The 20,859-nt window shown below is 39.4% G+C and overlaps 1 protein-coding gene and 1 long non-coding RNA gene across 2 annotated transcripts in view; one reads left to right on the top strand and one right to left on the bottom strand.

The window, feature by feature from the left end:
* Positions 1 to 1,603: 1,603 nt before the first annotated feature.
* Positions 1,604 to 20,063, bottom strand: LOC120880129. Its single transcript, XR_005724963.1, has 3 exons — positions 19,976 to 20,063; positions 18,803 to 18,893; positions 1,604 to 3,397 (listed from the first exon to the last, which is right to left on the bottom strand). It is a non-coding gene; the product is annotated as an uncharacterized LOC120880129 (long non-coding RNA).
* The window catches only part of LYPLAL1 (lysophospholipase like 1), a 31,444-nt gene continuing 30,152 nt past the window's right edge, over positions 19,568 to 20,859 (top strand). Inside the window, exon 1 of the mRNA XM_040263263.1 lies at positions 19,568 to 20,274. Coding sequence (XP_040119197.1) covers positions 19,992 to 20,274 — 283 coding nt within the window. The 5' untranslated portion in view covers positions 19,568 to 19,991. The remainder of the gene's footprint in view (positions 20,275 to 20,859) is intronic.

Below are 20,859 nucleotides of genomic sequence, written 5' to 3'. Positions count from 1 at the left end.
TCCGAGGCTCAGAGAGGTAAGTGGAGGAACTGAGACTCCAGGCCCAGAATCTCTATTTCATGGCCAGTAATGCACAGCATGTTTGATATAATGTACAGCATTGGACCAGTGGCCAGCAAACCTTCACTATTCTACTTTAGGGACGTCCTAGCCAGAGCCTAGAACCAAACGCATGCTTAATAAAACACTTGCTGAACTCACTTGAGCAACATGGTCTTTCACAAGTCTGTGTCTCCTGCTTCAGCCACCTACCTCAGTGACCTGTGTGAGTCTCAAAGAGAAAACAAATTTCATACAAGTGTTAAGAGGCTACCTGATGGCTCAGCAGGTAAAGAATCTGCCTGCAATGCAGGAAACACAGGAGATGCAGGTTTGTTCCCTGGGTCAGGAAGACCCCCTGGAGGAGGCAATAGCAACCCACTCCAGTATTCTTGCCTGAAAAATTCCATGAATAGAGGAGCCTGGGGGACTACAGTCCAAAGAATCCCAAAGAGTTGGACACAATCGACTACGCATGCAAGATGCTACTAGCAATACTCGTTAAGAAAGAAATGATAGCCTTGCCTAGATAGCTAAACTGGTCTGCTCCATTATTTTCTTCTTGGTCTAACCCAGTATGTCGTGAATTAGGTTTAGACATCAGAGCAGAAGCTGCTGACTATGTGCTCATGTAGGGAAGAGCGATGAGAACTTGGAAGACTTTCACAAGGCCAAGGATCTTGCTGCAGCCCATTCAAATTCCATCATGGAACATGCAAGGCCTAAGGGACGGCTTGACTGCCAAATCACTTCCCGCGCTATATCCTGAGGCCTCCACGTTTTTGGCCACTCATTTCGGCAGGCCCTCCCCGCTACAGGTGGTCTGGCTGACCACTTTTAAGACATGAAATAATGCAAGCCTGAGACATGACTATTACCACTTATCACAGGTTTGAATATTATCCCCCCCAAATTAATGTCTATCCAAAACTTCAGAATATTAGTTTATTTGGAAAAAAGGTCTTACAAATATAACTAGTTAAGGGTCTTGAGATAAAATCCTAGTTTTTGGAATCCAATAACCGAGGTCCTTATAAAAGAAAGGAAAGGGAGATTCAGACCCAGAGACAAAGAAACAGAAATGAAGGCCATGACTCACCAAGGATGGTAGGAGCTACCAGATGCTGGAAGAATCAAGAAAGAATGACTCCCGAGAGTCTTAGGAGTGAGGGTGACTCTACCGACACTTCAGTGTCAGACTTCAGGCCTTCAAAACTGTGAGGGAATAAACTTGAGTCTTCTTATGCAATTCTGTTTATGATCATTTCTTAGAATAGCCCTAGAGAACTAATCCACCACTCACTGCTTATTCCATAAAGAATTAGAAAAGGTGTTTCAATGGCTTTAGAATTTACTGAATAATCAGATTCTAAATCTAGAACTAAATTTTAAAATTTATAAATTGCCCTCTATATGGGGAGAAAATTCTACTAATCACATTCCACATGGAAAAAACAGAAGTCATTACCGGGCAACATTTATTTTCACTCTTGATGGTTCAATAATGAGAACAAAATCTAGTTAAGAGTTGAGGGACTTTTTTCCCTTGTGTAGCATACTTCCCTGTAATTATAAAACAGCATGCTATTAAAAGACACAGTCTATTAAAAAACTTAAAGGAAATATATTAGAAAAAAATGAATTTCAAAAATATAATAAAATACTGTCATATTTCTGCCATTAAACAACCATTTCCAGAAATATTTTCATTACTCTCAGTTACTACTGATCTATCTAGCCCAGTTTTGCACTTATTACATGGTAAAGTTTATTTAAAATATTCATTAATCCACATTTTTCCACAACCTAAATAACTAGGGACCATCAAAGATGATATTTTAAAACATATTTTTAACTGGGCTCATTTATGCATTTTTGACTATTTTGTCCTAGATTATTACCCAAGTGTAACACAGAAGAGACCCTCAAATTTGAACTTAGTAGGAAAAAAAAAAACCTGTAAAAATTTTATGCTTTTCAATCAAAGGTAGTGCTCCCAGCATGGTGCTCACTATCCGTGTGCAGCTGTAACTGAAAAAACTCAAGGTGTGATTAAACAGTCTTTTCATATAATCCTCCCTTAAAGGTTTTTTAATTGGAACGCGGCCATCATTAACAGAGCCTGTTCACCAGAAGTCTTTGCTCCAAGTGACGAAAGGAGCCACCCAACTTCTGACTCCTTCATGCCAGGCTGATGCCTGCTACCGCCACCTCTCAACAGGGCACTGCTCCATCACACGTCAGTTTTAATAAAGCAAATAACATGATGATAGCTATGTTTATGAGCCTTTGACATCCAGTGGCTTCAGAAGGACCTTATTTTCTCACAGCACAAACAAGAAGCACTGGGGCAGGTCTTCCTGGATGGAAAACTCTCCTATGTACACATGCCCCCGTCTCTGCATCTCCATGCTGCCCTCCTTTCCAGTTTCCTGAGATCCCTCAGCTGTAGGGCTATTTTCTGGTGTCCTGGCCCAGGAACTTGAGGACCACTTGAACTCTTTCTTCCATATGTTCCCTGCCTCTAGTTTGTCACCAAATCCTTTCACTTCTTGGCTGAAGCCACCCCCTTTCGTGTCATGGTTCCAGCTTCTGTCTCCTGAGCCTGCTCAAGGACACCCTTGGGCACACACACCTCCCCTCTGAGATCCCTTCCACAGCCTCCATCCAGGCAAATGTGCCTAAATTACTCGCTTCACGGCATTTCTTTGCTTAATATTTTGTTATGGCTCCCAATTGTCCACTAGATCAAAGTGCTAATCCCATAATGGGTTTTCAAACTCTTCTATAATGTAATTCAGTGTATCTCTCAGTCCGGCTTGTTCTTGTAAACTCCAGGGCAGCAGTGGGCCTTTCTAGCTGGGGGAAGCATGATGACTCTCTCAGTCTGCCCCCAGTTCTTCTTGGATTTTGAGCACAGAATGTCCTCCTTCTTCCCCACTGTTGTGTCAAAAAAACAAATAAAAAAACTCTACTCATTCTTACAGATCCTGCTCAGTCTTAACTTCCTCAGGGAATCTTCTCACACTACTTTACTCCACATAATAATATTCCACCTCTGAAATAATTAACTCTCAAAGTCCTTAATTATATGTAACTGCCTGTCCTTCCATCTTTCTCGGTCCCTCATTCTCACTAAACTGGCTCAGAGACCTTGCTGGCACCTGTGGGCTTTATCCTCTCGTTATCTTCCCAGTCTACCTGCTCTTTCTCAGCTTGCTGCTGTCCCTACATACCTTATACAGTAGGACAGTCTCATTGGTTCAATCGATAGTCCCATCTCCCCTTGACCCTCTGCCTTGCCAACTCCAACACAAGGTTAATAAATCATTCCATTTCTTTGGTTTCTTTTCAGTAGCTACGGGTATAAATTTGATGACAATGTATATCAGCTCCTTTAAATTTTCTATATGCATTTATGACTACTTAGTAATTCTTCCCCATTCTTATACAGCTGAATTTTCCTTTCCTTTACAGATTTTCTTAAATCCTATTCTTTTCATTCTTAGAAAATGGCCATTATATGGTACAGTCAGGCACGGTTTCACGATCCCCACACTCCAAAGTGCCTATGCTCCTTTCCAGTCTTACAGGGAAGAGCATTCCTACTCTGTGAGGCTCTTCCCATCCTCTTCCATCTTCTTTGAGTTCTTGCTCAACCCATTGTTCTCCCTCTCCTGGCATCTCGTCAACTTGTATAATATGCTCAAACCACCCCCATATTTTCAAATACCCCTTTTTAAAGCTTTGTCTCCCTCTGGATGTGACAAGTAACCTTTTCAAAGACTACACTGGCTGTGTTCACTTTTCCAGTCCAGATTTCCAATCTGAGCAACCTGATCCCTAACCTCACTGCTTCATGGAAAATGCTGTCCAAAATGTATAAGTGTACATTAGAATACTATTTAACCACTAAAAGGAAGGAAAGCCTGACATTTGTGGACCTTCAAGACATGATACGAAGTGAAATAAGTCAGATAGAGAAAGACAAACACTGTATTATCTCACTTATGTGTGGAATCTAAAAACAAACACACACACAGGAACAGAGATTAGACTTGTGGTTACTGGAGTTATGAGCAGTGAGGGAATTGAGTGAAGGTGGTCAAAAAGGTACCAACTTTGAGTTGTGATTAAGTACTGGGGATGAAACATACAACATGATGACTATAGTTAACACTGCTGTGGACCATATTTAAAAGTTGCTGAGAGAGTAAATCCTAAAAGTTCTTACCATAGGGGAAAAACATTTTGTATCTATATGAGATGATGTATGTTAACTAAACTCATTGTGATAATCATTTTACAATACATGTAAGTCGGGTCATTATGCTGTATCCCCTAAACTTATATGGTGCTATTTGTCAACTATATCGCAATAAAACAGAAAAAAAATGTTCCTGGTCACCTCCCTTTTAACTATTAATTCAATGGCCTCATTTTCATTCTATAGCACCCACAGGTGTCTACCTACATTAACAGTCTCAAAATAATTGCCTTCTTTGCTTTCATGACATTGCTCCATATTTCCTTCTACCGTCATGATTTCTCCTGAGAACTTTTCACTGATTTCTCTTCCCTGGCCTAGTCTTTTAATATGGGTCTTTAAAAAGTGTTTTTTCCTAGTTTCTCTTCCCTCCTACTACCAATTTTCTCTAACAGTAATTTCTTCAATTCCCATGGTCTTATCTGATTCCTTGATATTGATGACTCCCAAAGTTTACTTCCACCCTCAGTCTAAGCTTTAGACACGTATTTCCAACAGTCATCAACTTCTGTTGACACCTCAAATAACCTGGGCAAAGGGGGACTCATTATCTTTACTCTTGGTCCTTCTTCTATGTTTTTTGCGCTTGTTATTGCTGTGTTTAATTGATCAGTTGTGTCCAACTCTCTACTGACCCATGGACTGTATGTAGCCCAATAGGCTCCTCTGTCCATGGAATTTTCTAGGCAAGAATACTGGAACAGTTGCCACTTCCTTCTCCAGGGCTTCCCAACCCAGAGATCGAACTAGCATCTCCTGGACTGCAGGCAGATTCTTTACAGCTGAGCCACCAGGGAAGACAAAATGTCAATAGCACTGATAGGTTGCCAGCTATATTCTGAACACTAAAACAAAGATAATTGACAAGTCTATATTCTTAAAGAACTTATGGTTCCTCTCTATAGCTTGGAGTATTAAGCAGGGTGATGAGAAAAAAATACATTTCAATGCCACCTACTTAATAGTTAGAACCTACTACAACTGACTACAATCCTTGTTTTTACCATTTCAGTGTATGTAATTGTAGATTCAGTAATAACTTATAGTAGTAACTAACACTGAGATTAATAACAGTGATGGGGAAATGTGTTCGTTCCTAGAAATCATCTGCATTTGCAGAATTTGCATTTGTTTGTGAGGAAATACTCCAGTGATGGATTTTATTAAATTATGAAATATAAAAATACATGTAACTGTAGTCTTTGGTTGGGTCCTATAAAGTATATTCAAAATCTTTGGGGAATTTGGGGAAAGTCACTTTTCAGTGACTTATTCATATAATTCCACATTTTAAAAACTATAGTCAGAGTTCCCTCATTTGTCCTGTTACTTATTAGTTAGCACATGATTTAGACTGCCTGAATGGTACTTCTCTCAATAGTAGTCATGCTTTTTAGTTTTCTCAATTAGTATTTATATTTTTGTCTTTATTTACTACTGTAGTATTATCTGACACTATATTAGATTATGTATGCTTGACTCCATTGAAGATACTTATTCAACCAAATGATAGAATATTCAGAATGCACTGTACTAAATACTGTGGGTGAATAAAGGATATATCAAACTTTAGTCCTACCGTTAGGAGTTTACATTTTGTAGGGAGACAAGAAGTATACATATCTATTATGTAAGGTAAATACTAGTAACTTCTTTAAGAAGGTTTCAGATACCATTTTAGCAAGTTTAGAGGAGAGACATTATATTTCTAGCTATGGAAAATCAGGGAAGGTAAATATAAAATAGATAATCATAGTTACTTAAATGTAATTGGGAATTCCCAGCTCCTGGAGCCCAGCAATATCTAGAAGCCTTAGAGGAGGGTCCTGAGTTGCTCTGTCACCTCCCTTCAGTGAAGTCCAGAGTTTCTCTATGGGGATGGAATGTACCCTGACTGTGCATGCTCTTGGCTCTTTCCTTGCTAACCTTGTTCTGGCTCTGTCAGGTGGGTTCTTAGCCCCTGCATAAAGGAATTTCTCCTCATGAAAAATGTGGGTCATCTTGCTTTAATGATGTCATTCTTGTGACTTCAGACATTTAAGTAGGCTTATGCACTTGGACATGGTAAGCCTGCACTAGAGTTTGCAGATTGAGTGCTGAAGGAATGGCTGATGAGTGAGAATGAGTGAATGGCCATCAGACAGGAAACAAAATCAATCCAGGAAGCTCAGTTGCGTCCTGATTTCAGTACTGAATGTAAATTACCTAAGAGGACTCAGCCTTACTTTCTGAATGCCATTATAGGTGTTTGATAAATGTTTGTTGTACCTGGTGTTCCTCAAAAACCTCAATGTGTGCATTCGTATTATAGCATGTACATTGTTAGGGGAAACTCAGTCTCCTTGTAAAAGGGATAATCCTGTTTCACTACTGGATAAATAGATCATTATTCAGTGTTTCCAACAGCTTTCCTAGAAATGACCCCTTTGGGGTTCAAAAATGGAACAAAAGTGATTAGATTTTATAAATGTTATGCCACTTCTTATTACATATAGTATTCAATAAAAAGAAAATCCCACAAGACTGTTCTGTTTGTCCCAGGGGCCTAATACCATAAAATTTCATTCTTACAGCATCTACATTTTGCCATTTGTTTGTCAAAAATGGGGTGGAGGTAAAAGTATTCTTTTTGCCAGTTTATGTGATGCCATAAAGCAGCATTTTTCATTTTTCAACACTTATTAGCTCAGCTCCCCAGCTGTGCAGCACCACGCCCTGGTGTGAAATTGAGAGCGAGAACTCTGACAAGTTTATATTGGCCTAAATTTATAACTTTTCTTTTAGATGGGGGAAGGGTTGTGTGTGTTTTTTTAAAAGAACATTATAATTGTGTGATTTTGTATCACAAAACTTCTATTATGTGGAGTAAATAGCTTATGAGAATGATTTTCAGGATATCATGTTTGGCTTCCCTAAACAAATATAAACAGCTATGAAAATAGAGAAAAAGTGAGGTGGGAAGTTAGTTAACTAGTTAATGAACTGATTGACCCATTTAATCTGGGTGTTTTTATATCCTGCAAAATATATATATATAACCTAGTGCCTTGCATGACAAATATGCTAGAAATTGTGAACCAGTATAGAAAAATATAAGTTCAAACTGTACTTAAATAGTTGGATTTTACTGTGATTATTCCTATAATCACTTCAAATCTATATTTTCCTTGTTTTTTGGAGAGAAATTTCAAAAGGAACAACTTTAAATTGATTTCACAGAAGGTTTGGTATGGTCAGCAGAAAATGGGTTAAAACAATTACTGTAGTATGATGTAGCACATTCAAATGAAATGATTGACGACAAGCTAAAAATTTTAAGATAAACAAACTTAATCCTTGGCTTTTTTTTTTTCTCCCTGCTCTCACACACACCCTAACACGTGACAAACAAGGGGGAGATTCTTAAAGCATTTTTAAGATCCATCTTGAGTGAGACAGTACAAGTAAACTCAGATAAAGCTTTTTATATTTATGTTGTGTGAAAGGCTTAAAAATCAACAGAAAATCAAGCTTTCAGTCTTCTATGAAATAATGCTTCACACTGAGAGGTAGAGTAGAAGAGCCTTTACAAATCCTATACAAGGCTTGAAAAATATGAGCATATTCTCCCAGCTATGATTGGTGGTGGCTGGAGTGGGGAGATCCATGCGTTAAGACTTGGATAATGCTCAAGCTGGCACTGATAGTGAATAAGAATGCTTATGTGCAGTCAGAGTAAATCAGAAACAACTTTAATTGGCTTCATAGCTTAGTTTGCGCATGTTTAATGCAAAATAACAATAGGAAATCTAAAATAATTTTTAAAATCCAGGGCCTTCTTCAATGTAGTGAGTCCTTTTCATCCTAATCCTAATTTTATTCCAGGTGGAAAGCCAGCACACTGGACATTTCAGTTTCAGCAAGCACTTAGAAAAGTGACATTAACTTTTATGCCAAGTGAAAAGATTATTCTATAGAAATAAACGAGGCATCTTTAAGAGAACTCACTAAAACCCAAATTCCATCATTTAACATGGCTTCCTTGAGATACAAGGAAACTGCAACAGCAGGCAAATGGGTCTAGGATGCGACCAGTTACATGGAGAAACCCGTTTTAGAGCAGAGGGAACTGCATCTGGAAAGAGGAAGAAATGGTTTTACATATATCACTTGGAACTTTGAACAACAGAAGAAAACAAGAACAATCTCTCAAGTAAAAACCACACGGCCAAAAGTTATACACTGGTCATCCCAACCAGCCTTTATACATAGACCATATTTTAACTTGGGAAGACACAAAGGACAAGCTAACTTTTAGAAACATTTCAGATCAGAGTTGATTCTTCTTTCTAAATAGAGGAGTGACATGGTCATGTATGTAACAAGGTAGCTCTGGCAACACAGAAATAACTTAAAGGACACTAATTGGGTAGATTGAAAGAGGCTATAGGGAGAGACTCATTAGGTCCTTCTTAATAGACTAGGGATAGACAAAGACTACCTGAATTTAGGTAGTGATTTTAAGGATGGAGGTGAGGGCAGATTGGGAAAGCATAATGGGTTAGGACTGGGTAACTCACTGGAATTGGAGATGAGGTGTAAGACATAATCTAAAAATGACTGCCTGCTGATGTTCTGGTGAAGTTATTCCCAGATGGTGCTAGTGATAAAGAATCCACCTGCCCATGGAGGAGACGCAAGAAACACAGGTTCGATCTCTGGGTTGGGAAGATCCCCTGGAGAAGGAAATGGCAACCCACCCAAGTATTCTTGCCTGTGAAATCTCATGGACAGTGGAGCCTGGCAGGCTACAGTCCATGGGGTCACAAGAGTAAGACAAAACAGCAACTAAACCATTGCCACCTAACTTGGCTAAACTTTGGAAAAGAAGATTATATATATTTATTATTATATATATTACTATATATGTTATAATAATATATGCATGTGTGTGTATGTGTATATATATTTAAAAGACTGACTTCATTTTGAGAAGTGGTGAATACTAGATAATTTTAAATTAATGAACCACATGGATATGTGAGTAATCCCTGATTTTGTATCACTTAGTATGAGACCTTTTTCCTCTACTTGAGTTCAAATGACGGCCATCGCAATGCAACTTCACTAGACTAGGCACAAAATAACCAAAAGGCTTAAGTGAGCTTAAGTAAATCAACGGCAAAACAGCCAGGCCTGACAAAAACCCTCTTAGGGATAAAATAAAGCACTTTTTTCAAACAATGTAGGAGGTAGTCAAGACAGCTGAGCAGAGCAGCCTGGGCTGTAGCCATGTGGCATGTGGTGACATCTTTTGAGGACTGGATTTAGTCAATCACTGGTTAAGAAAGAAAATAATTATAAACAATGACAGCCTTAGAGAACAACAGCCATAGCCAAAAATTAAAGTTCTCTTTTCAAAGGACTTCATTTTAAGGTTCAGAGCCCCAAATTATTGGCATGATGAGCATAGCCCTTGAATATAAAGAGAAACCTTTTCTCTAACTGGTGACATGGACCACTATAGAAAAGGGGGAAAATATTACTTGTTTCTTTACAGTACTCGTGTGTCTTTTCTTTCTTTCTTCTTTAGATCATGTGAATCTTTGAAATGAAATCCCTAGAGAGGCTTCTTGAATTGATCCTATTGAAAATGCCTTGGAGATCAGTGGGACGCAGTTAAGAAATGGCTGCCATTAGGTACAAAGAGTCTGGCTGATGTTTTAATGCCACACTCCCTGGTTTTCTTCTTTTCCTTACTCAGAAATGAACAAGCCCCTGAATGATATGATGAGGGAAACTGGTGCTTTGCACAATGCACAGCTTATAAGAAAAACTGCATGTACCTTGTGTTTATGACCAGGGCCATGGGTCAAAATGAAAAATCATGACCTGTGTGAACTGAAATAATCAAGACATTTCATTTGCAGTATGTTTTTATGTTTTCTGGAAGTTTAAGACAAGGAATATATTTATTGATAGTTCAGTCTTTTCTCTGGTCTAACGAATGGCTTAAAGATAATGATGAGATTTGAGTGTGTGTGTGTGGTTGACGGAAACACGAAATTTACTTTCTCTAGCCCCATTCTACCAAGTTTTCCCTGAATAAGGGACAAATTGGTGGTAGCTATTACCCCAAGTGGTTTCCAGATGTTAACCATGTGACTGAGCAGAAATGTTCTCTGACTAGAGAGGTAAGTGATGGGAATTGTTAGTATATGTGATGATTTTCATAACCATGAAGCACACTTTTTTGTCTATCAACTCCACCTGCACAATGTAAAAAACCTACATAAATGGGATACTTTTCGTGGAGAAGAGGAAGATTTAAATCTATATAGCATATGTGAATCTTTCTTTTTTAAAAACAGGAAATAAACTAACAATGAAAGCTGGTTATTCCTTATCTTTTAAACTTTTTTAGATTTAAAATTTTATGTTTGTGCTCTATAGAAAGGGGTATACATTCTTACAGTCTGTTATGACAAGCTTTTCTGATGTCTTACATAGTCTAGTTAAAATTTGCTGCTAAATTGTTTTCAGCTAACGTTGAACACTGATGTGCTTTATATTTTTTGTTAAGAAAAATAAATAATTCACACTTTTGCAAGTGGAAGGTATGTACTTTTTCTGGCTTTCATGAAATTATATTATTACTAGAAGCAAGTGCCAGCTAACTTTATGGGTGGCATTTCTCACAGAGAAGGAAGACATGAATCAATATTTTTATTAGAGTCAACCCACTTGTGTTCATAAACAAAATATTATTAACATTTTTCCATTTAGACTTCCATGCTAGTAAGAAGAATATACAAATTGTTAGAAGAAAGAAATAAACTACCCAGATAAACAGTTTTTCAAAGACCATCACTGTTGCAAATTGAAGCAAGAAGTTGTGATTTTTGCCAGTGAAAGTTCCAAAAGCTAGTGTTCAGTGTTTTTAAAAATGGAAATTATTAAGTAGATTGCTTATTTCTCTCTTGTGCTTTTCCTAATGACACAGCTGTAGAGAATGATATCTGTGAACATCCTTTGTCTATTACACATTCTATAATAATTGCGTAAATATAAACTAATGGGGGGAATAGGAGAAAAACTTAAACAACAGTTCTATCTCCACATGCGCGGATGTGTGTGCACATGCCCACACACACACACAAATACACAACTGCAGCCTGCCTTCAAGTGAGAGAATCATTGCACAGGTTTTAGCACAGTGGCAACATTAAATGGAAGCTCTTTATTTTTTGACTTAAAAATTACAGCTGTTTATTAAGTCAGAAGTCTAGGCACAGCATGGCTCAGCTGGCTCTTTGCTCTATGATTCAGACATCAAGGTTTTCTCAAGGTTCTGAGGATAAACTGGCTTTGAAACTCATTCAGGCTGTGGGGCAGAGTTCAGTTCCACGTGGTTGTAGCACTGAGTTTCCCAGTTTCATGTCCGCTATTTTCACATTCTGGAGGCTGCCTGCTTTCTCTGGCTTATAGTCCCCAGCCTCCAGCTCGAAAGCCAGCCATGGGGAGTCAAGTCATTCTCAAGCTTTGCATCATCCCTTCTGCATCATCCCTCCACCGGGTCTTTTGCCTTCCTTGTCTGCTTTCAAAGGCTCCTGTGATCACACAGCAACCAGGCTAGACAAGATCTTTATTTTTACTGGTATTTTAGGGCCATTGTGGGGGACTGGGAAGTGGGAGACAGGAAAGTAAATGGTTAAATGTGCAAATGCGGGGTTGTGGTGGCCGTGTGTACCAGAGGAGCAGGTAGGTGGGGCATTTGGGCTCCATAATGATCAGACAAAGGAAGACAAGATAAATTTGAGATTTGAAGAATGAATGAGCAAGTAAAGGTGGGGAGAGATATCCCTGGCTGAGAGATCAGAAGGTGAAAAGGGAAAGGGGCCCAGAGTGGGCACAGCACATTGGGAGAACTCTTGCTGTTCTACACGATGAAAAGAGCAGGACAGACTGGTTGTCTCCAGGAATCAACAGGGAGATAAACAGAGGGTGTTCCTGAAGAGTGTTTTGAAAACTGCTTTTGTAAAAGCAAACTTTATATTAGATGTGAAAGTACCTTTGAAAGAAAGAACTGTGAGGAATCTTTTTACTATCGAGGCACTGGGAATAGAAAGATGGAAAAAACCCAATGTGTCTTCCAAAAGGTCAAAGAAATAGACACTCATTGAAATACAAATTATACCATATTTAATTTGTCTGATATATATAGACTTGGAGATGTATATCATGCTTTCTTAAAATGAAGCATTCCCATAAAAATGACCTCATTTCCTTGTTCTTGCCATGCTCAGATATGCAAGTATCATCTTCCAGAAAAAGTTTTCTAAATAGGGTAACTTGATCTTAATAGTTTACAGGATAGTCCTTTGGATTGCAGAAAGAAGATATTAAAACTTGTTTATATCTTATTTTTATCCCAAGCTTTCAGATTTCTACTTTTATTTATGTTGCATATGCATATAATGAATGACTAAATAATACATTATATAACATACATAAATATAAGAGATATGCTAAAATCTTTTTAGTGATAGAGTACATATAATGAAAAAAATTCTGGAGACAATCTCTATAGAAGTTAATCATGTTTCTCCTACCAATGAAGCTGGATGATATGGTAGCTAGCGCAAGGCAGACAGTGCTAAGGTTTAGCTGAGGATTTAAGCAGAGGCTTCTTATAAGCCCTGCTTGTTGGGAACAGGATTGATATTATCAACATTAATCTCATAATTAAACACAGAAGAGCATGGAGCACCTGAGGTCCACACTTTTCTAGGGAGTCGTTTGGTGGATTCAGAAAACCCCCAAAGTGCACTGGGGTGTGTGTGTCTCCCTTTTACTTGAGGTGGCCCATAACTTTAAGCTGAATCACAATCTCTTAAAAGAGACCAGGACCATCCCCTCTCCAATATGACCATCACTTTAACGGCCTTGTCACAGGACCAGAACCTATCTTCACAGGCTGGTTGGCCTGTGTGCTCCAATCACATATGCCACATTTTCAGCAACCACCCTTCCTGGATTATGGCTCACCCTTTTCCTTGTCCTTATGACCTAGTTCTTCTTTTCACTCAGGTTCATATCCTAGGTTTTCTTTATTCCCACTACTGAATTTCTTGACAAGGCATTTTGTGATTTTTCAACAAATTCTGCTTTCCAAGTGAAGCTGGAAACTGGTCTTAATATTGTGATCCTGGCTTTGGCCTTGTCTGGTTGTCCACATTTCTGGCTCTTCCTGGCTACTGCCAACATGACCAACGTCAGGTATATTTCTACTGGGTTGTAGAGTTTTACCCTTCTTTCATACCTTTTCTTCAAAATATAACTCAATTAAAAGTATAATTCAATTCCAACGAGTAATATTTAGGATTCCATTCTAGGCATCTCAGGAAGATAACTAAAATAGGTCTTGCAAGTAAAACAGGTCTTGCACCTAAGGAAATTATGGTTTAGAAGGTAATAGGGCTGAGAGGAAAAGTATTTAAATTTAGGTTTTGTACCTCAAACCAAATGCACCTTTCACCATACAACACTGACAATTTGGTCTAAATTAGTTGAAATTGTGTGTGGGTTTGTAGATTTTCAACACTGTTTAATAAAAATGTATCTTTTCACATATATTCTCATATTCTCTTAAACTCTGTGAAGGCAAATGAAACAAAATGCATACAAATGAAAATACGTAATGAATGCCAAATTAACTTTCTGAATAATCACTGCCTTAAATTCCTGTTTTGTCCCTTGCATCTATTTACCTAAATAATGACAGTAGCACATAACATAAAATTTACCCTCTTAACCATTTTTAAGTGTACAGTTCAGAAGTGCTAAGTATAGTCACATTGCTGTGAAATAAATCTCCAGAGCTTTCTCATCTTTTAAATGTGAAATTCTATACACATTAAGGGTTCCCAGGTGGCGCTACTGGTAAAGAACCTGCCTGCCAATGCAGAAGACATAAGAACTGCAAGTTCCATCCCTGGGTTGGGAAGATCCCCTGGAGAAGGAAATGACACCCCACACCAGTAGTCTTGCCTAGAGAATTCCATGGTCAGAGAAGCCTGGTAGGCTACTGTCCATGGGGTCACAAAGAGTCGGACACGACTGAAGCGACTTAGCACAGCACAGGACATACACATTAAAACAGCAACACTTCTTTGCTCACTTGCCCTGGCCCCTGGTAACCATCATTCTAATTTCTGCTTCTATGAATTTGACCACTCTAGGTACTTCAAATGTGAAATCATAGAGTATGTATCTCTGTGTAACTGGCTTACTTCACTCACCGTAATGTCCTCAAGACTTCCCTGGTGGCTCAGATGGTAAAGCGTCTGCCTGCAATCCGGGAAACCCAGGTTCGATCCCTGGGTTGGGTTCTCTCATGTTATAGCATGTAACAGGATTTCTTTCCTTTTTAAGGCTGAATAATGTTCCATTGTATTATATACATTACTTTGTCTTTGCTCATCTCTTGATGGACATTTGGGCTGCTTCCCTCTTTTGACCATTTTGAATAGTACTACTATAAACATAGGAATACAACTATCTCTTCAAGATCCTGCTTTCAGTTATTTTTAATGTATTTACTGGTATCCATTTTTAACCTATACAAAGAAAAATTTTCACTTAAAGGCTCACATTTTGCCAGGATTTTGTTAAAAAATTCTCTGAAAGTATAATTAGACAAAGGAATGGTATTTGCCTTTAGAACATGAATTGAAGAGGATTTTACAGTTTCTGTATATTCTAATAAAATATAGATATGACAATAGAAAATCCATTGTCATACTTTTACATAAATATTTTCCATTGATCAATGATAGAGATAGATAACTAGAAAGTAGTTCACTTCAGAATAAATTGCACTTACTTAATAAATTACAAAGATGGATTGGTATGATCTGATTGTTTTTTTAAAAGATCCTTTAAACCCTCTTTTTCCTGGTTTTTAGAAACCGTCAGGAAGAAAGTAGAGACTAAAGGTACTAAAATCAGCCACACAAGGAAGAAGGAAAATTATATTTGCTGATATTTCTGATACTACTAAACAAAAGTGTGTGCAGTATAATAGAGTTTTGAGCCATAATATTAAAAGCATAATTGAATATATTTATAGAAGTGGCATGTGTCACAAATTTAAATTCCTTCATGATCGTAGAATCACAGAACTTGAGAGCTGACCAAGCCCTACTCCTTGATTTCACAGTTGGAAAAACTGGTCCAAAGAGACTAAATGGCCTGTATAATGTTACATAGCTTGTTACTCCTGAAGGTGGAATATCACTTCAATACTCTGCCCATTGCATGCTATTATGATTACATCTACATTTCATCTCTTCTTAAATGAATATGGCAGGATATAAACGTTCAGACTGTATTAATAGGGAAATTGCTCTTTTTACTTTCCCCTTTTTTTTTTCCCCCAAAAATATACATGAATGGCATGCATCTTCCCCCCAGCCCATGGGACAGTCTGAAGACTGAGCCTTCCCCACTCTCAAGGAAGTAGGATCTGGTTAGGCATTGCTAATAACTCTTTCTCTGAAATTGAAGAGCCATCAAGATCTGTCATGCAAGAGTAAAGAATGGATGGGAGAGTCCACAGACATTATGAAGATCAATAGAGGGATTCCCAAGAGGAGTATAAGAACTTAGAGGAAGTTGACTAGAAGGTGTCTCCAGAAAGTAGCTTAGAAATATGGAAACTCATCACGGAAAAAGTGCTCCAAAGGGAGATGATCCCTTTCCTAAAGAAGAGTCACATGGTAATGCAGAGAACACTGTTCCAGTGTCCAGTCACACAGACTGACACCCAGCCTATGTTTGAGGCAGAAACTTCCACTGTCCTCACCCAAGGCCTGCACACTGCTTTGATGTGAATCACTCTGACTGTCAATAATATAGCAGGAGTGATAAGTGCCCATACTCCAGGACTGTATTTAGTCCACATTTGAGTAAGTCATGTATCATCCCCACCATGCTGCCTCAGCCTAGCAGACAATGCCCCTGCTGACCTCCTGGTCTGCAAAGACCCCATGTATACATGCCATGTATATCTAGTAGGAATAGTGGGGTAAAGTAGGAGGACTCCTCACATCTGTGTCTAGAAGCACTGAACTGAAAAAATTTAAGGTCCCTAGAATTGAGAAGATAATTTTACTGAAGTTTATAATCTCATATAGCCATTCATTTCTAAAAAGTTCAGTTTTATTGTTTAGTAAGAATTCAGGACCTTTAAGTATTTTCCAGTTTTTCTTTCATAAAACATTTACTTTGCTAACTTACAAAATTTACAAAGTTACCTAATGCTGAGACATTCTATCCACTATGTATCAGGGGGGTGTGTGTGTGTGTGTGTGCGTGTGTGTGTGTGTGTGTGTGTGTTTCTCTGTCCCTTGGAATAATGCAACAGATAAAAACCAACCAATGGAGAGGGTAAGATTTGATGCTCTAGAATGATGAAAGCAAATATAAAAATTGTCTTGTCTTCATGACTAAAGTGATTCCATTTAACTGTGATCACTTGAAAGTACCAAATATACCACTTTCTAAATGGCTAATATTTCAATCTTTTTTAAAAAACTAATAAATATGTCCTTAAGGATTTCTAAATCTACAGCAGCAAACTAAATTCCAACACTACCATTTATATCTTTAGATCCAAATGGGGCTTAAAACCCTGCAAAAAGGGAGGGTTGGTTATTGGTTTTTTGTTTTTACTTTGTTTTTGCTTTTATTTACCTGCTCTGAGTTTAAACAATGAAGTTACCAAAAGAGTATCAGTAAAAGGCATATAGATTAGCTGAGAGGAAATGAGTAACAACAACAACAAAAGGAAGAGATACACAAAGAGTAAAAGAGTGTATGAACAAAAATCTCCCAAGGATAACTCTTCTCCCAAGGATAACTCTTCCCCCAAGTTCAAAAGGGCAAAAGATCCACCATAAAAAGAAGCAAACAACCATCCTGAAACTTAATTACATTTCAAAGTAATGGATAAAAAGACCATGAAAGTTACAAAACAAAGTTACATGAAAGGAACAAAACATTTTTTTTTTCAATAGTTGCCTACCAGATGGCATTTCTAAATACAGTAATCTAAAACCTTCTGTTTGTTCTATAAATAAAGATGAAAGGAATAGCAACAATAGCTAAGCATTGAAATCACTGGAAACAAAGGGGTATTTTGATTAGGTTTGGAAAAATCTGGCTTATTCCAATAATGATCCTAAATCTGGGAAGGCTCAAGTTTTAGGTGAAACTCAGAATCCTAGCATTCAGGTACCTGCTTAAACTAATGCTCCTTCAAGGTGAACTGATACTCATTCAAGGTATACGAGCAAATCAGGAATTAAAACCAGGAGATTTGAGGATATCTGAAGAAACACAGAACTCCTAATCGATTAAGACTCTGAAGAGCTATAGTTTAAATCCCAGAAACACTTTTTTTTTTCCTAAAATAAAATAGTTGGAACATACACTAATTTTTGTGAACTCATGTATAAAATGTATGTAACAGTTAAAGTCCTGGACTTTGGAGTCAGGTCGGGAAGATCTCCTGGAGAAGGAAATGGCAACCCACTCCGGTATTCTTGCCTGGAGAATCCCACTGACAGAGGAGCCTGCTGGGCTACAGTCCATGGGGTCTCAAATAGTTGGACATGACTGAGCGACTTCACCATTTATCTAGAACCAATATATGAATCCAGGCTCTACAAATGACTAGCAGTGTGACCTTGAGCCAAGTTCTTTAGCCCTCTGAGCCTCACTGGCCAAAACAGATAGTAATAATATGCAGTTTTGTTACCGACCAGGTTTTGTGGGCTCCTTAATCAATAGGAACTGATAAGAGGCTAGACAAAAAATTCAGACAAGGCTTTCTTGGAGTCCCTGCTGCAGCAGAGGGGAGGAAGAACAAGCAACAGGTTTCCTTACACCCTTGCTCACCTGGGGGTATGGGGAGGGTCGGTGGTGGTGAACTAGCTCTTTATATATGGAAAGGGTAGGGGTGTGCCCACAGGTTGGGCTGGAGGAGTGGTTTAACTGGCTTGCCTACTGCTTTGAAGGTGTTGTGTGCAGGAAGCATAAGCAGTCCCCTGCTTTAGCTCCTAGCTCTTCATAAGTGGCAATTGGTCTTTCTGTATCTTGTTTTCCATAATTTTCCCCAACTGCACATGCACACAGTTATTTTTAGTCCCTTATAGTTTCTTTGTATTAATATTTTGCTGCTAGTGGAGATATCTATCCAGGTGCAAGCACTGCAGCAAAGGGTCCCAGGCCCCAGGTTCCAGCTTGTCTCAGTTTTACAGGAATTTACTTATGACAGTGCTTCACACTTAGTAAGTCCCAATGAATTTCAGGAGTTTATTACTATTATTGGCAACAGTAATCATCATAATTATGTTTCTGATTTTTCTTGTCATTTCAAAAGCATGGGCGTAGGGCACAGCAAAGTCTTCCAGGCAGTAAATGGAGTTCTAAGAGTAGAACTCAAAGCCTTACCTGGCATATATCCAGTGGTCTCTCCTGTAACACCACCCTTTTCTCACCTGGCTCTTGAAAGTTATTCAGAATTCAAGTGGGGAAGGCAGTTCTAGAGACAGAACCAATTTCTGAGAATTGGCTATCAGAGCTCTCTGTCCATCCCAGCCTGTCCTCCTTAATTACTTTGTTCTCAGTATTCTCTGCTGAAGATCTAGAGACTTGAGAAATGACTCAGCTTCTTTTTGATCTTCTTAACTAATGGCATTTAGGGCCATTGCCATGGACAGCATTGGTATAACACTGTGATAGCTTAGAGCTTATCTTGGCATCTGATCCATGAAGATAAGCAGTTTAGTCAACTGGGAGTAACAAAACTACCTTGAGCAAATAAAAGTGGCAATTGCGTAAATATGGTGCAGTCTACAATGAACGGAAGGCTAGTGTTTAAGGGCACTTTAAAGTTCTACAGTTTCTTGTTGAATTTTACAGGAGGCAGGAGCCACCTGCCGGAGCTATATATGAACCTGCTCAGTCATGTTTGACTGTGTGGGTCCTGGACCCTAGCCGGCCAGGATCCTCTGTCCATGGGATTTCCCAGGCAAGAATACTGGAGTGGGTTGCCATTTCCTACTTCAGGGGATCTTCCCGACACAGGGATTGAACCTACGTCTCTTGAGTCTCCTGCATTGCAGGCAGATTCCTTACCCCTGGCACCTCCTGGCAAGCCCTTTCTGGGGCTGTAGCCATCAGTATTAAAAGATCTCTACTGTTAGGCCTTGATATAGAAAGCTTTTAAGCTTTTTTTTTTTTTTTTTGGTATTTTAAAAACTGTGATAAAATCTACACAACAAAATATTTACCATTTTTAAGTGATAAGTTTCAGTGGCATTAAATACAATACATTCACCATGTAGTATAACCATCACCACTATTTCCAGAAATTTTTCATCATTCCAAACAAAAACTCTGTACCCATCAAACAATATCTTCTCATTCCCTGCTCCCCTGAGCTCTTGGTAACCACTACTCTACTCGCCTTGATGAATCTGCCTATTTCAGATACATAGCGCTTCCCAAGTGGCCCAGTGGTAAATCATAACACCTCTATGTCTCCAAATGAAAAAGCAACCTTGAGTTTTAGAACTGCAGTTGGAAAATCCTACAGCAAATAAGTATATCCATTAGCCTTACCAAAGGAGTCACCTGTATGACACCAGTCTTAGCAAATCCAAACCCTCAGTACAGCCTAACCGGCCTCAGACTTCACCCAGAGGCAGGGCTGCGCAACCCCGCTGCGCAAGCGCGTCTCCAGGCGCGCCCCTTGCGCGCCTACGTGCGCGGGCCCGCAGGACGGCGTAGGGGCGGGGCCCGCGCAGCTCTGGTCCAGGCCGCAGTCATGGCGGCCCCGTCGGGCTCGACACGCCTGCGACGCTGCATGGTTTCGCCGGCTGGGAGGCACAGCGCCTCGCTGATCTTTCTGCATGGCTCAGGTGGATTACAGTTTTCCATCCAGGTTACTGCAGCATGGGAAACGCCCCCCTCTTCGGTTCCCTCAGTGTTGCCCCCGTGGAGGCACGCATGACCTTGCCTCCTTGCTAACCCCCGCGGATGTGGACACGGGAGCTAGTAACCTGTCCACAGCCGTATCCCCTTGTCTTCCTTTTTCTTGTCTTGCGGCCACTGCCCCGCGGTCCTCGCTTCTGGCCTTTGTGCCCCGTCACTTGGCCAGCCCTCTGTTCACATTCTCCATTGCAACCCTTGGCCACACACAACCCTACCTGCCACCCCCGCCCCTTCCCTTCCCACAAGTTTAAACAGAGCAAGTTAGATACGTTTTCTCCTGGAGACAAATACATTATCTAGTACTTTTCAGAGTCAGCTATTAGTGATTTGAGTTTTAGCCGCAGTGGATTAGTACTCCTTTCTGTGAGGCACTGAGACAGGGTTAAAGTACCCCCCCACCCCCACCCCCACCATTTCTCCTTACCCTTCCTTCCTTCTCCTCTTAACCCCTCTTGTCATTCAGCCCGCAAATAAAGCGGAGCCCCAGGGGCGGGTTCTCCCTCCTCTACCTG

The sequence above is a fragment of the Oryx dammah genome, unplaced genomic scaffold, assembly GCF_014754425.2.
Source record: "Oryx dammah isolate SB20612 unplaced genomic scaffold, SCBI_Odam_1.1 HiC_scaffold_21, whole genome shotgun sequence".
Taxonomy (NCBI): domain Eukaryota; kingdom Metazoa; phylum Chordata; class Mammalia; order Artiodactyla; family Bovidae; genus Oryx; species Oryx dammah.
The sequence above is the reverse complement of the archived record's forward strand: the minus strand, read 5'-3'. Positions and strand labels throughout refer to the sequence as shown.